We start from the raw sequence: 16,672 nt of genomic DNA, 5'->3' as shown, positions 1-16,672 counted from the left end.
TGAAAACACGTAAACAAAAAAAAGCAAATAAGGCAAGTAATAATTTTCGCACGAATAGAGAGAGAAAGAAGAAAATATAAAATAAACGAACGAAGTCTATTATATCAATGAAATGAAAATAATTACTATATTAATATAAAGCGAAGATCAACCAGAAATAATAATTATTATTGTATACACAAATATATTAAAAATGACTACTGCATTTGTTCATCCAAGAAGAAAAAGAAGAAAAAAAGTAGTAGTCAAGCTTAATGTATTGTGAAATAATTAATAATATATAAATGTTAATCTTTATACGGATGAAAAATTGTGAAAATATTACTGGCCATCGTAATTAATTGATGTTATAACAAGTTGATCGAAAATATACGAAAAGGTATGTTAAAGGAACCGCCTATTGACCTTAGCAGTATCAAAGGATATGCTAAAAAAAATCTGTGTTAAATTGCGCTAAAAGGTTATTACTCTGGATTTATTTGTGCCAGTTTAATTGGATAAAATGATCGGTGATAGTGTCGCGAGTATTCTATGTTGATTTGAAAGTCGATAAATCTATGTGCACGAATGGTGTATTCCCGCCATTGTCGTACGTAGTGGGTTCATTGTCGACCATATGCCGACCACCCCTTTCCAACAAAGTAATAGACTCGTCCGTCTTCTTCGACTTCGTCTCGATTATTTTATCGACCACATCGATGAAAATTGTGAATGATATTTCGTGTGATGGTGTTGAAAAATAATAACTACCTCGATCGTTTATCGGAATAACAAAATAATAAGCCGATCGGGAGTAAGAAGAATTTTTTTTCTTAGTGTATGGGTTCGGCCATTTTCCTGCGAAGGGGGATGGTGGGGTAAAGTGTGAGAAAAACACGCGGCCACTTCTCTCATTCGCGTCGATCGTTCGAATTATTTCACGAGCGAAATTGAACGAAAAATTAAAGATAATTACTAGTACAAACGTACGAGGTCGAAAAAGTATCGAAAAGGTCGTAAGAAAGTGTAGAAAAGATATCTCAAATAAATTCCTTTGTCAGCCATGTGCAAATGGTGTAGCATTTAAAAGATCCTCGGCGAACGAAGCGCACCGACCAATGAGCGCGGTCTCGGTTCGGTCACGTGACTTCGGCCGACCAATAGGCGGGACGAGATTTGAAATCGTGCGTGGTCTTTGTTCACGAACCTACCGTCAACGTTACTTCAGTTCCGTAAAGGGGCCTTGTGTCGGTGTCATTTTATACATGGTCGCTGCCGAAAATCTCATTATTTCCAAGTAAAATATATGTGTGAAAGTGGTGTTACGCTGAGTGGACGAGATACTTCAAAGACCGTCGATTATACGGTAAGTTAGGATTACTCTAATCTTCTCGTCGAAAGCAGGAGACAATAAAGAAACTAATTTTATGTGACCGGCCCGCCACTGTCGTCGCCGCCACCACCGTCGTCCCCGTTGCCGCCGTCTCGTTCATCGATGTTGTTAGTTATTGTATTCGTCGTGCTCGTCGTCGCCTTCTTCTAGTCTTTTTTCCTAGTCCAAGTGTTGTGTGGAAAAATTTTCTATTAGTGTTGCGAGTGCACGATATTGCAGGATAAAAGGTCCGCCTACATTTTTATTACAAAAAAAAAAGAAAAAGAAAAAACATATCCTGTTTATATTCGATCACGTTGATGTAGGTAGCAGAAATCTAAACAAAATCATTTTCTTTCCGTTCATAAACGTGTCTTCTTAACGGTATAGTAGGAAATCTTCGCGATATTTTTTCAACACCTAATCGATTGATTTTATTTTATCAATTTTCTTTTAGTTATAATCCCTTTCGGTTAGAGAAAGAGAAAGAGAAAAAAGATAAAACATCGGTATTATACAATTCGCGTATTATTCTTAAATTGTAACCCTTTCTTTCTTATTTTCTCCCCCCCTTTTTATCTGTCTCTTCCCCCCCCCCTGTTAAAGTAAATATTCTGGAATAAGCGCGGGCATTTTTTGCCGCGCTCGACGAATTCATTCTGCCGTGCCTTTCTTTAGCTACATTCATTGTTATGGCAACCGTTTTATTTACCGTAAACGTAGCGCGACCGAGCAACCGAGAATAAACAATCGTATCGGTCGTGTCTCCGCCACCCCTTCACCACCCTTCACCACCCTCTCGTCCGCCACCGAATACACACACACACATACCGACTGCCATATCATCATCAGCACATATCACGTATATGTGTAGTAAGTACGTGTACGATCGTACAAACCTGAATGAGTGATTCACCACAGTGTGTAGGAGAGTAAAATTGAGCGGGAAGACGTTAGAGAGAAAATACCGTCGTCTCTCCTCGTCTTTCTCGAAAACGTATGTGCGAATAAGTTTGTTTGTTGATCATCATCATCGTCATCATCTTTTCTTTTCTTTTCTTTTTCCTACCTTTCGGTCGCGTTCTTCTTCAATGGTTTAGAACAATGAACGTACTACGAGATATGTATATCATTTTTTTTCTTTTCTCTCATTTTAATATATCACCGTCGCGTACTATTTGCGATTATTATTATCGATTATATTTATCGAATTATGTGTTTACGTTAATAATAACAAACGATCGATAATTTAAAAAAAAAACAACTCCCCCCCTCCCAAAAAAAAGAAAACCAAAAACGAATCGTTTTTTAGATATATATTTTTAGAAAAATATTTCCTTTTCGTTTCGTTAAAAAGATATATATAAAAAGAAAAAAAGAAATCATTGCTCTCTTCGCAGAGGAGGAGGAGAAAGAAGAAGAAGAAGAAGAAGAAGAAGTAGTAGTAGTAGTAGTAGGTAGTAGTAGTAGTAGTAGGTAGTAGTAGTAGTAGTAGTAGTAGTAGTATTTGTGAAAAGAGAGTAGTTGAGAAAGGAACAAAAATAAAATACCATTCGTAATTATTACGAATTACAAAGGAAGTTTCTTCTCCTCCTCGTTCCATCGATTAAAACAAAAGGCTGGAGTTATAGTAGCAGTAGTAGTCGTCCAGACTGCTTTGGAGAAGAAGAAGAGGAAGAGAAGAAGAAGAAAAAGAAGAGAAGAGAGGAGAAGAGTGGAAAAAGGAGAGGAGAGGAAAGAGAGAGAGAGTGAGGGCTCGTCGTCTCGCGCGCAAATAGATTCATTTTATGCGAGGCAAAGCTTATCGAGCGATCTACTTTACCGTTTCCAACCAGATATTTAATAATACAATAATCTTCTTTTTCCCTTCTTCAAAAATATAGTAGTGTTAGGTAATGGGGTGTATAAACTTACTAACTAACAACTAACAATACAACAATATTTAATAATACAATAATCTTTTATTTTTTCATCTTCTTCAAAAATATAGTAATGTTAGGTAATGTTATAAATTTACTAACTAACAACAACAACGATCAAGAAGAATAAAATATCGATAAGTCTGCTTCTGCTTTTTCTTCATTTTTTTTTATACTCTATCTTTAGCCTATAGTAATTATTATTACAATATATGCACACTATTGGTAATATGTAATATCATTCAATAGATTTGCATCTACCCAATTAGAAAATAGATATAAAAGGGAGAAGAAAAAAAAGAGTAAATAAAAAAAAAAGAAAAACAAAAGTTGAAATAAATAAAAATAAAATAAGTCGGTATCCGGTGGTGATGGAAGAATGGGGCGGAGGGGGGGGGTTCTTGCCGTCTTCCGGTTTTTTCCGTCAATATTTCATTCTTTTTCGTAAAAAATCGTCAGTAACGAGCGCGCACCGGTGGCGGTAAAGAAGAGGAGGGGAGAAAGAGGGAGGGTTAAGGGGGAACTGGGTGGGGAGGGTGGAGGGGAGGGGGAGACCCTCGAGCACTTTCAACACGCTTACTGCCGCCGGGAAAACTATTGACCGTGGGAACCTTCTGGGAACTCTACCCTCGCCATATGCTCACCGTAGGAAATATCTTAGGGACTCTCTCAACGAAATCCTACCGTTCCTCTTCTTCCTCTTTCTCTCTCTCTCTCTCTCTCTCTCTTTTTCGTATCCTCAAACGACTATTTGTCACTGTGTATGAAGCGCGCGCGCGCGCGCAGATCCCCTACCCACAAAACTTCACCCTTTTTTCTATTCCTTTATGTTTTTGTTTTTTATTATTTATATTTTTATTTTTATTTTTATTTTTATTTCTTTCCTTTATTTCACGTTTCTTTTTTATTCGCGTTGTTTTCTTTTTTTTTCTTTCTTTCTTTCTTTCTTTTTTTTTCTTAGTTGTTTCTTTCTTTTTTTTTCTTAGTTGTTTCTTGCGCCGAAGAGAAAGAAACTGTTCGATCCGCGAAGACGCGACTTCCGGTCAAAGATGGCGGCGAAATCTTTCTCTCTTATTCTTCAACTTGGCTCTCCTAATAAATATTATCGTCCGTTTGGTTTTCTCTCTTTTTTCTTTTTTTTTTTTAATTTATGTTAATGACTTTTAAGAATGAACAAAAAAGATATTTCTAATGCTAGTTCCTAATCACTAAATCATAAGCACGAGTTACTCCCCTATATATAAATCTTGCAATAGTTTTATGTAGAAAAATTAAGAACAACATTCGGTTGGCTGGCCAGCTTTCACGAGACTTTGATAATATATGTTACAGACAAGTCTGGTACTCTAATGGGCCGCTAGATAATTTAGAAATCCCCTCGTTCATTAGGAAGTTTTTTTTTTCTTTGTTTAATCTTTTTTTTTTTTTGCCTCACATCACGATCGATTAAGTTTAGTCCAGTTTACCGTGTAATATCTAACAGCAAGATAAACTAACCCAATCCTTTCAATCCTTTATTTTCCTATCTTACCATTAGATCTATCCAGATATTAGAAATCGTAATAGAAAATATATATTAAAATTAGATACGCGCATTATATATATATAGATGTTTTTTTCCTTAAGTCAAATCTTTGGTAGAACTTTAGCAAAAAAAAAAAGAAAAAAAACATTTTCAAAGTACTCGATTTATTCTGATGATTGCCTTTAACTCTATGTCCGCACCCGTTACGGTGAAAGCAAAAACTTAACTGAAGTTAGAGAGAGAACCAGGGGGCAAATTGATTTCCAACGACTAGTTGGAATGATGTAATCACGGTTCATGGATCTCCATGAGTTAACTTCGCGATAAAGACTTTTATATATATATGCTTTATTTCTGACTCGAATAAAATAAAAAATCGAGAGACACAACTTATAAAAAAAAAAAAAAAAAGAAAACGTTAAACGAACAAATGGAGATCTCTGTATCCATTAATTATTATCAATCGAGTCTTTAGAATAGATATTTGTCTTCCGAATGATTATTTTGTATTCAATTTCATCCCTTTATTTTAAAAACTAACGTAGTACCTACATGATATATCCTCCTTTGAGGTTAACATTCGATCGATATCACGAATTTCGACATAAAGATTTTACTACGATACCAAACGTAGAAAAAGGAATAAAAACGTTAAGCGGTGTGTTAACGCAAAAAAAGAAAAAGAAAAAAAGAAAAATAAAAGAAACGGGTTCTCTCGAAATATTTGAACGATTTCGTAAACAGGAAGAGGAAGAGGTTCTAGTAAAAAAAAAGGGGGGAAGTTTAGTGAAACTACAACCCCACCGTAGGCTGACAAATGCGCATGCGCAAAAGAAAGAAGGAGAGAGAACGCGACGTCTGCAGGGTGCAAATGTCGTATTCTCTCTCTCTTTCTTTTCTACACACACATATACACACAGCTTATACATATATGGAGATATATATATATATATATATATTTCTATACACGCAAATATCGAAGTTCTCTATGCGAGGAGGGGAGTAACAGATCGATACTCTGAAAACTCGGCTTGGAAAGGCGCGGTCATACTCATCCACGGTTGGTCCATCGCGAAATCCAGACACACACACACCAGTTTCTCCGTCTATCTCTTATTATTATTCGTTATTATTATTATTATTATTTATTCTTGTTATTATATTGTCAGAGTCAAGGTTTGAACTTTGATTTTTGTATTACTTTCATTATTACACAATATATTATATGCTATGAGATATAGTTCTATAACTTCTCATTTAATTTTTTATTATAAATACATTTATTATAATTTTCGTTATTTCATATAATAAAAAAAAAAAAAATAAATAATTCAGGATAAATGTGCGTGCTGGATGGTGGGGTACACGTCGTCTAGCAACGATTATTCCGAGAGAATCGTTAATAATAAATATATTTGATATTTGTCAGAGAGAGAAAACATAATGAAAATTCAAGGAGAATTGTATGTATTTGTTAGTAGAATTCATTCTCTTCCTGGTAATGGAATGGAAAAGGCTCCTCCTCACCTCTTATCCTCTATCCTTCGTAACGCTGGAAGAGTTCGATGTTAATGAACTCGAGCGTGTTTCATAAGTGGCGCCGTTGCTGAAGATCACATTGTGTTTCTATGCTACTACTATTACTATTACTATTACTACTACTACTACTACTACTACTACTACTACTACTACTACTACCACACCACCATCACTACTACTACTACTACTACTACTATTACTACTACTACTACTACTACTACTATTACTACTACTACTACTACTACTACTACACTACTACTACTACTACTCAAGTCAAACGCGCGTCTATTATTTCTTCTTCTTTTTTTATTCTCTACCTCGTAAAACATTATTTGCACGTTTTCATTGAGAAATAAACAATAATAGATTTTTAGTTTTAAATTAAGTATCGTTTGTAAGAATGTATTTGTTGTCTAACGGTATTAGAGAGCTATTGAACCGAACTAACAGTCTCATTTCCATGCAAACTTTTATTGCACTTACTTAGATATGGCTCGTATAGAAAGAAGAAGAAGAAGAAGAAGAAGAAGAAGGATGTAGAATAACCGGTCTGCTTTTGGATAAATAGCATATGCCGTGTTCGAAAGCGGTAAATGAATGTTGTTGCGGTGTTGTGGGAGCCGCAAGAGAAAGAATTCGAACAAATGCATTGTTATTTGAACGAGCCTGTATAATATGCATATGTATATATATACCGTGTCTCATAATCACCACGGTGCATTATATATCCCTAGAAATATTACTAGTGCACTCTTCGCTATTAAAATCCCCTCCCCCTCCCCTCTCCCACCATCTTTTCTCCACACTTCTTTTTCTTTATTTTCTATTCTTTGCATTTATTTTTTTCCTCTATTTCTCTTCCTTTTTTTTTTTTTTTTTTATTATTATTTTTTGTTTGTTTCTTCTTTATTTTTATTCTAACATTTCTATTTGAAAATATTAAAATTGGAGAGATCTTTAAGAATGATTCTGTTGATATACAGGGTGAGATAAAAGTCACGTTTATAAAATTATTAATTTGCTTATTTTATGTTTCAAATTGGGGTGTCCCATTAATTCGATGCACGATTATTCGTATCGTTTAATTTATCGATTTACACCGTTCTTTATCAATTGCTGTAACTCTGATTAAAATCTTATCATTTCTGTGCCAAAACTTTCTTGGGGAAAGCAACTTTTATCTTACCCTTTATATATAAGAGAAGGAGACAAAAATAGATTTTATATAATATACGGAAATATGTGTTTAATGGTATATAATATATCACGTATATACTTCCGCTTATCACGAACCAGTTTTGTATAGTTCGTATACGTATACATGTATATTATATATAGGATATTTGAGATAGAAAGAAATATTTAAAAAAGAAAATACGTTACTTGTTTTACTTTTACTACTGATTAGAAGCAAATTATCACCGTTCGAATGAGTTGGCGAACATAATTTTGTCGCCGGAAGTGTACTTACGATATACGATACAACAACTATGACGAAGGATCGAGGATTTTTTCTTTTTGTTTTTTATTTCCTTCATGGTCATGAAAATTACGTAAGATCATTTGGAAGATCTATCATAGATAAATGATCTATTCCAGACGAATTCGGAAAACGTAAATGAAGGAAACTTTTGTTAAATGAAGGAAACATCTTTAACAACTGTATGTATATATATATAAGTCGATTATTTTACATAACGACGCGCGATGCACCAATTAATCCTCTCCTTACTCCCTTTTCCGAAAATAGAAAGTAATCGATATATCCTGACACACATTTTCATGGTTGTTACCGACAATACATTTAGATGACGGAAATCGTTTCCCCTATAATCGATAGATTATCATAATTAATATTAGGGTGAAACTAAAAGTTCTTCGCGCGTTTACCGTGTTTTTTCTAGATAAGTGCAATTTGTTAGTTGAATTCAATCAAATTATTATACTTTATATGCAAGTGAAATGTTAATTCAAAGAAAAAGAAGCAGCACGAACTTTTGATTCACCCTATAATATCTTATAATAATTCAAATCCTATGATTTTGCGTGAAAATTTTGGAATTTTTTAGTACCCAAGGACATTCCTTTCTTCCTCCCTCCCTCCCCTCCTTCCTTCCTTCCTTCCTTCCTTCCTTCCTTCCTTCCTTCCTTCCTTCCTTCCCTCCCTCTTATACTTTTTAGAAACTTATCTTTAGTTCCTTTTTACCTGAGCATGATTTAGTGTGTCCTTGATATTTACAAAAGAGAGGAATTTGTCGTTCAAAATGAAAACTAAAAGATCAGTAACATTTACAAACCCTCGTACCAGAGTTTAACTTATTTAACAAATTCTTCGTTATTCCTGTTCTTAGATTCGTCTCGAGAAGACCTAAGAAGGTGAATTTGTGTTGCGTTCATTTTCCTTCGATAACTTCTGAGCTTTTCGACTTTACTTTTTCTCAGTTTTTTGTTTCATTGTGCATTAATTATCATAGGACAGTTGTTGCGGTACCTCATCTCCAATATTATAAGTAATAATTTCTACAATTATTTATACAATTATTTATATTAATATTTTCCAATTGAATGTTTTTCGATTCGTTTAGAGTGATCATATATCAGTTAATATAAATGTGTGCGCATTCTAGGGACAGTTGCAGTACTTCGCATAGTATTATAACTAATAATTTATACAAATATTTACCAATAGCATATTATTAAATTCGTGTCTCGATCGATCATATATTAGTTAATATAAATATACGTATGTATGCGTGTATTATTCGCGTTCACGCGTACGCGTGTGTATATTTATTCTATAAGTTTTCTCATATCGGCGAAAATGGCATTCGCTTAGAAGCGCAGCACGACGGGACGATTCACATTCGGTTTGCTTCATAAGCCTTCTCGTGGCTCGAATGGGAACCGGTTCTCGCGATCCACAAAGAAACCCACCTTTCCGTGCGCGAGCGCGCGCACACAAGGTCCGTTCTCGTCCCTTGGGTGTGTGTATAAGGCTGCTGCTCCCTTCTTCACCCTTCACCCTTCTTCCTTCTCCCTTTCTCTCCTCTCCTCTCCTCTCTTCTTTTCTTCTCTTCTCCCCAGTCGATTTTTACAATAAATTATTTTCCATCCGTCATCGGCATCATCGTACGTTTTTTTACCGTCCCGGACTGTTTCATATATATATATATATATATATGTGTGTGTGTATATATATATATTTCTTCATCATTCTTTTTTCTTTCTCTCTTTTCGTTCACATTCACCATCTTCTTCCCCCCCTCCCCGCACCCACCCCCTTTTCGTTACATCCGTTTCTATATTTTTTCTCTCATCTTCTTCTTCTCTTATTTCTTTGTACTTTATCTATCTGTCCGTCTGTCTGCCTGCCTGTCTGTCTGTCTGTCTGTCTGTCTGCTTGCCTGCCTGTGGTTCCCTTCTGTTGGTTGGTATTTTTCCTGTCTCCGGGTCTTCCTCATTGTCTTTCTATTTTATCGGAGAATAGCATCGAGATTCTGTCATGAATGGTGCGCAAACGTTTCGTCAAGAAATAGAGACAGATACTCATCGTTTCTATACTTTTGTAGTAGTAGTAGTAGTAGTAGAAAATAAGTTGTAATAGTAGTAGGGTGTTAGAAGCACATTGGGTAGCGGTGGTGGTGGTGGTTCGTATTTATACGGTTTCGAAAGCATCGTGAAAGGGAAATCTTCGTAAATCCTCGAAATATGATGCCACGTTCAAATTGGCCCGTGCTAATTTCTTTACGAAGTATAATAAACTCAAATCAAAATGATTACTTCTTTTCTAATATTTTCTACGGAATTTTTATGTGTGTTCTTAACAAACACTCATCACCACCACCATCACCATCACCACCCCCCACTTTTGTCAAGGACGACACACGGTTTCACCTTTTTCTTTTTCTTTCTTTCTTTCTTTCGTATATTTCGTACGCGTGTTCCGAAACGAGAAGTTTCTAATTTTTTCTTACGATAGAAAAAAAAAAGAAAAATACAAATAGTCGACATTTTCTTTCTTTTTTCCTTGGGAGAATGAAACGTGACCAACGAGAAAAGTTTCGGAAATATATATTCGAGTTTTCTTACCTGGGACTGTGTCAAGAACACGTTTTCTTCCTTTTTTTCTTTTTTTTATTAAGAGAAACTGGAATTAACAGGAAGGAACGCACGCACACACCCACGCGCAGAGAAGAAAAAAAAGAGAGAGAAAAGACAGATAGATAGATAGATAGATAGATAGATAGATAGAGAAAGAAAGGTCCCTTTTTATAACCTGCGAAGGATTTCAGGTTGAATAGCTCCCAGGGTCTTCTCTTTCTTCTTTTAGGATCGTCTATCCTTTCGAGAGAGTCCCTTCTTGGAACTCGAACCCTCATAATATACGCCCGCACTGGATTCTTCTTCTTGTGTATTATAAACCATGCTGGAAAATAGGGAAGACACAATAACGTGTGTCTCATAATTTCAATAAAAAATATTTTAGAAATTCGGAGTTCTTTCTAAAACTCCCTTTTCCCCTATATTGTTACACTTATATCTTTGATTTTACAAATTATTCTAAAGAAAAGAAAAGAATAGAAAAACGAACAAACAAACAAACAAACAATGAGCGAAGAATTATATTGCAAGTATTAGGATCTTACGCAAATAGATTTCACTTTCTATTTTATTACATTGTTCGAACTGTATGTATTGTATATATGTAATGTACGTGTAGGTGTGTGTGTGTGTGTATAATTTTTAAGAAAGTTAATAGAAACGGTTAATATATCTTCCTATAGAAGAATTTAACTCGGCCATGAAATGTATCGCGTACTCTTTAGGACGACAGTCAACAAGGAACAGACGTTTAGGTTTTTTCTAACAGACGTGTCTGCTTTTTCTCATATCTTCTAATCCTTAAGTGCCTTTATCTTTCGAGTATTCTACTTCTTGATTTTTCTTTAAGTTACAAAGTGGTTAGTTTTAACTATACTATTTACGTATTTTTATTATATTTTCCAAACTTATCAATTTAATAATATTATTTTATTTTTCACAATATTCTCGATTTTCTTCTTCCCCAAATTTTATTTCGTTATAATATACTTCTATTTAAAATATTTGATGTTAACCCGTTTATATATCCTAAAAGAATCGTATATTCAGTTGTAACCCTTTTTATTCGTTTGTAAAAAAAAAGAAAAACAAAAAAAAACAGTTCAATCTATGATCAACGATATCAGCCAACCGTGATCGGGCAAGGTGGTGGATTGGTCGGAATACAATTTTTTTTCCCCAGTAAAAAAAGAATGACTTCTTCTTATTGGAAGGAAGGGAACATGTACACACATACATATATACGTGCACACATTATTTATGAGAAAGAAAGAACTCTTGCAGCTGTAGAAGAATTTACTAAGTATTCGTCGCTTGAGGATAATTATGGACAATCAAGAAAGCTTGTACTTCGGGTAGAACGTGCGAGTGGTGCTTATATGACCGTATATCCGACAGTATATATATATATATATATATATGTATATGTATATATATATATGTATATGTATATATTCCTTGGAATGCAGATGTGAGAATACGAAACGACGGCTGGTTCAATTTGATACGAACACACTAACAACAACCGCTTACGTCAATTTTACGACTATCACGTCGTTTACATATGAGATCTCTTATCCGTTTACATGATAATAATTCTTCAATTCTTATTATAAAATGAAAAGATAACTCTTTCCTTTCAATAACAGAATTTCTTTTTCTCTTCTTTCATTACGCTTAACATCTTTATTGTTATAAATATCGTATCGTAAGAATATCGTTTGAAAACCAGCATCGCGAATATATATGGCGGCAAATTTTCAAAGTTCAATACAAAATGGCGCCGAACCCCCTGCGTGGCGGCAAATTCAAATTACCGTAAGACATAAAAGATTGGTAATATGACATACGAATTATTCCTATCACATTTTCGTCACGCAAACGTATCTTTCCATTCGTAAAAAAACATTTTTTAACATAAAGAGAGATATACACACATGTACGGAATGAGACCACGCAAGAATCAACGGGGGGCTACTACTACATGGCGGACGTCATCGTAGTAAAATGAGCGTTGGTGGATCAGATTTTCGTACGGGGGGGGGGATCAATTTTCGGTCTCTTTTTCTATATCTTTAGTCATGTGTTTGCGATATCAATTTATTTTATATGTGTGTTAAACAGCTCTTGTTGTATTATCATCAAATCACGCATCTATACTATTAAATATATATATATGTAGTTTATACTGGAACGATTTTACGAGAGCGAAGAACACATACAACCTTCTCTCTTCCCTAACCCCCTTTCTCTTTTTCCTCCCTTCTTTTTTTCCCCTCTTCTTTTTCCCCCCTTTTCTGTACACACATTAGACATACAAAATAATACACGTCGCGAGAAGGGGAACACAGTCACGATCGTGTACGGGTAACTCGTAATTCTCTTTCTCTCTCTCCCCCCCTTGTTGCCCCGTCAATCCTCTTCTTCTTCTTCTTTTACCCCTGGTCCCCCTATTCCCCCTTCTTCTTTTCTCTCATTCGTTCTCGCTCGAGGGAGAAGGGAAACGAAGCGTAGAACGAGAAAAAGAAAACGAAGGGGGGGGGAAGCTTACTACGAGAGTCCACGCGTGCTCTATAGTAAATCGACTATAATACTATGAGTCAGTCACACCCACAAGTCCGATTGTGGGTTCAAGACCCTCGTGTACGCGTGTATATACACACACGAAGAGAAAAAGAGAAGACTTGTGTGTATATTACGTACGTCCTGGCTTACGATGAGTTAGCTAGTAAACGTGTGATTCTAACGAGTCAACGCGTACATACATACACACACAAAGAAAGAAAAAGAGAAGATTTGTATGTATGTATGTGTGTGTGTATATTACGTACGTCCTGGCTTAAGATGAGCTAGCTGGTAAACGTGTGATTCTAGTGAGTCAACACACACATACATGTATATTCCATTGCCGCACGCGAGGTCATGCTTAGGAACACATAATCGAGGATCTATTGGTGGCCTCGTCTTTTCTCGAAATCAACTTTGAGTATCGAATGTGGTTCCGTATTTCGTTTATCTTACGAAGAATGTATCTACTTCCGAGTAGAATCGTCACTGTTTTCTTATTTTCTCTCTCTCTCTCCTTTATGTTTTTCCATGGCTAAGAAATTGATGAATATATAAACATTCGTAAAGGAAAAGAATGATTAATATATATATATATGTATAGGAGAGATATAATGCATACACCGTGTATATATGTTATATACATTAGCGTGATCAGACGATTCTTGCGCTATACTTGGCATCGAATATAGTATTATTTTCTTCTTCGGTCAATGGCTCGAGTTGTAGTGTGCTTGCTATTTACTTAACCGGTATATATAACAGCCCTTGGAAAATAACACTGGGAGGAAGATTAAATATTTTTTTCTAGGTTTATAATATCTGATCTAACATATTTTCTCAACCCCCCTCATCTCTCTTTTTTCTTTTTCTTTTTTTTTTTGATTTATTTATTTATTTTATTCATCGAATTATTTTAATTTGACTTGGATCACAGATTTGACGCTAGTCGTTGAGTCAATATTTTAATATGTAATTTAATTATTTCATAAAATAATATGTATTTTATTTTCCTTTTTTTTGATATTTTCAGTTAGATGAATGTTGGAAACAATGAGTAGATCCGCTCTTGGGCCAGATCAGGTTCCATCAAGCCCTTGGCTCTCAATGGATTCTTATTTCGGTACCGACAGTCTTTCCCTTCAAGAAATGCTCGACGTCGACATCAGATGCGAGATCGAAGATGTTATCGACGGCCAGGACGATATTCACGATGATTACAGTTTCAGTATCGCAGATTTACCGCAAATCGAATTGGACGACAATCCTGTTGTCCTTAACGATCTTCATAAAACTTTAAATTCTTCTAATTTGCTAAATGGCAACAGCAACAGCAACAGTTCTAACAGGTACGAATGATTATTATTAATAATCCCCCCCCCCACCAGAAGTTATGATTAAAAATTTGAAACGAAGATATATATGTAACATCCCCTAATTTTATTTTCTTCATAAGAATTTTGTCTTCTTTGCTTTCAGCAGTAATTTCCATCTCGATTTAAGCAACGACGTTACATCCATTATGGTTAATCCCAATTCTGTAATGCCCCACATGGCCACCCACAATGCTATGTCGAACATCAACAAACGACACTTTTCTTTTACACCCAAGATAGAGATCAAAGAGGAAAAGATAGACGTTGAAAACGAGTTGGACAATGACGACGATGTCGAGAACCAAAATGACAACGAGAACGATGAAAATGATAACGATAACGAAAACGACGACAATGACAATGACAATGACAATGACAATGACAATGACAATGACAATGACAATGATATTGATCAGGATAACGAAAATGATCAAGAAAATTATAACGAGATAGATACGGAAATAGATCAATATGAAAATGATATTACGGAAACTGAGGATGACACCGAGGACGAGCAAGAAATAACTAGACCGGTTGCATTGTTGAGAACAAAACCTTCTCATACCATATCGTTAAATACTGCCATTAAAACAATATCGCCTCAAATAACGAAGGCCCATTTGTCATCTAAAATTAATGGATTACCCGGTATACGGGTTCAAAATTTTAAAGTATTACAAAGCACCCAACCGAGTCAACAATCTCAGCACGTTAGAAAACAAATCTACAATAACAATTATCACGTTAACAATTCTTCGTCGTCTACGATCTCGATTAGAAAAGAATTTGATTTGTCCGATTTTGAGGATAAACTTTATCCGAAACCGGCGTATTCTTATTCTTGTTTGATTGCCATGGCCTTGAAAAATAGTCAAACTGGTTCACTTCCAGTTTCAGAAATTTACAATTTTATGTGGTAAGTTAACAACAGTTTTATTATTTTTGTTTTATATATCTTTCATTGTTAATTCTCAACTGAAGGGGGATATTATTATTTGAACAAAATTGACTAACAAAAGATAGAAAAACTTATGTTCGAAAAACAAAGTTCTCCAGATCGCTTATTTTCAACCATTTGGCCGGAAAGACAAGGGTTGGGTAAATCCCCCTCTCCCTCTCCCTCTCCCTCTCTCCATCTCTCCTGATGTTCGGGGAACGAAGGGAGAAAGTATTGTCTTCTCTCCTTTATTCCCAGGTTACATGGGGGGAGCTGCCATTTTGTATGGGGGCCCTTGGAACACCAGGTGCATGTCAGGGTACAGTCCCCCTAGAAACTATACGCGGTATTCCCCGCTTAATTTTCAACGATTTTCGGGCTTATGTTCTTATTCAACAAACTTTCGTTCCCTTTTATAAACCTATTGTTATTTTGCAATAATTTTTTCCAATAGTTTGCATTAAATAGTTTTTTTTTTTAGAAGTTTAATATTTATGTTACAGCGAACACTTTCCATACTTTAAAACTGCACCAAATGGTTGGAAAAACTCCGTGAGGCATAATCTATCTTTGAACAAATGTTTTGAAAAAATCGAAAAGCCAGCAGGCAATGGAAATCAAAGAAAGGGATGCTTGTGGGCGATTAATCCAGCGAAGGTAGCCAAAATGGATGAAGAAGTACAGAAATGGTCGAGGAAGGATCCATTAGCAATTAAAAAGGCAATGATATGTCCGGATCATTTGGAACTATTGGAAAGAGGAGAAATGAAGTATGGTGGGAGTGGTGAAATGTCAGAAGAAAATGAAAGTTCAAGTGATGAGACTGCTGAAGAAAGTGCTGTGTACGATGAATCTATGCACAATCATATTGCAGCTAATTCGGTTACCGACAGTTATGACGAAAGTAGTCAAGATTGTGATATTGACATCAAAGAACATATTTACGATGAAATCGACATAGATGATAAGGAGGCACTGCATATGCAATTAAACATCACTAAACAAGAAACAATTGGTTATGAATTAAGTCCTTGTACAAAAAAACGAAAAGCCCTTACCGGTTCTATACAAGGGAATTACGTTTATCAACCTGTAACTACTTCTCGAAGAAAAACGCCTTTACTTTTAAGAGCAGAGACCACGGCTGAACCTCTTCTTAAAATCGAGTAATTTAAAACATTTGAAAACAAAAAATCGAGTATGGATCTACGAGTAATTAACACCCCTCTCCCCCCTTTTTAAAGAGCTTTCGACAAAAATATTTCATGCTTATAAAATATGATCGTTCTTTTCTTTCCTTTTTTTTTACTTTTTATTATTATTTTCTTTTTTTATTTTTTTTTGACGATTTGACGATAT

The 16,672-nt window shown here is 35.2% G+C and overlaps 1 protein-coding gene across 2 annotated transcripts; it reads left to right on the top strand.

Annotated features, from left to right (window-relative positions):
* Positions 1-244: 244 nt before the first annotated feature.
* Positions 245-16,572, top strand: LOC122514607 (putative uncharacterized protein DDB_G0282133). 2 transcript variants are annotated; one of them, XM_043631536.1, is made up of 4 exons: positions 245-1,345; positions 14,034-14,349; positions 14,483-15,292; positions 15,817-16,572. In XM_043631536.1, the coding sequence occupies exons 2-4, from the start codon at positions 14,042-14,044 to the stop codon at positions 16,481-16,483; spliced, it is 1,785 nt and encodes a 594-aa protein (XP_043487471.1). In that variant the 5' UTR covers positions 245-1,345; positions 14,034-14,041; the 3' UTR covers positions 16,484-16,572. The 2 variants fall into 2 exon arrangements, with proteins under 2 accessions (XP_043487471.1, XP_043487470.1); XM_043631535.1 differs by having other exon boundaries at positions 14,480-15,292.
* Positions 16,573-16,672: the final 100 nt, after the last annotated feature.

Source organism: Polistes fuscatus, unplaced genomic scaffold (assembly GCF_010416935.1).
Source record: "Polistes fuscatus isolate 324 unplaced genomic scaffold, CU_Pfus_HIC Scaffold15, whole genome shotgun sequence".
In the NCBI taxonomy this organism is placed as follows: Eukaryota; Metazoa; Arthropoda; class Insecta; order Hymenoptera; family Vespidae; genus Polistes; species Polistes fuscatus.
Note: the sequence above shows the minus strand (reverse complement) of the source record. Positions and strands in the feature narration are given on the sequence as shown.

Coding starts and splice junctions, on each gene's coding strand:
- LOC122514607 (XM_043631535.1), top strand. CDS start 14,042: ATGTTGGAAACAATGAGTAGATCCGCTCTTGGGCCAGATCAGGTTCCA. Junction 14,350..14,479: donor AACAGCAACAGTTCTAACAG/GTACGAATGATT, acceptor CTTTGCTTTCAG/CAGTAATTTCCATCTCGATT. Junction 15,293..15,816: donor GAAATTTACAATTTTATGTG/GTAAGTTAACAA, acceptor TTTATGTTACAG/CGAACACTTTCCATACTTTA.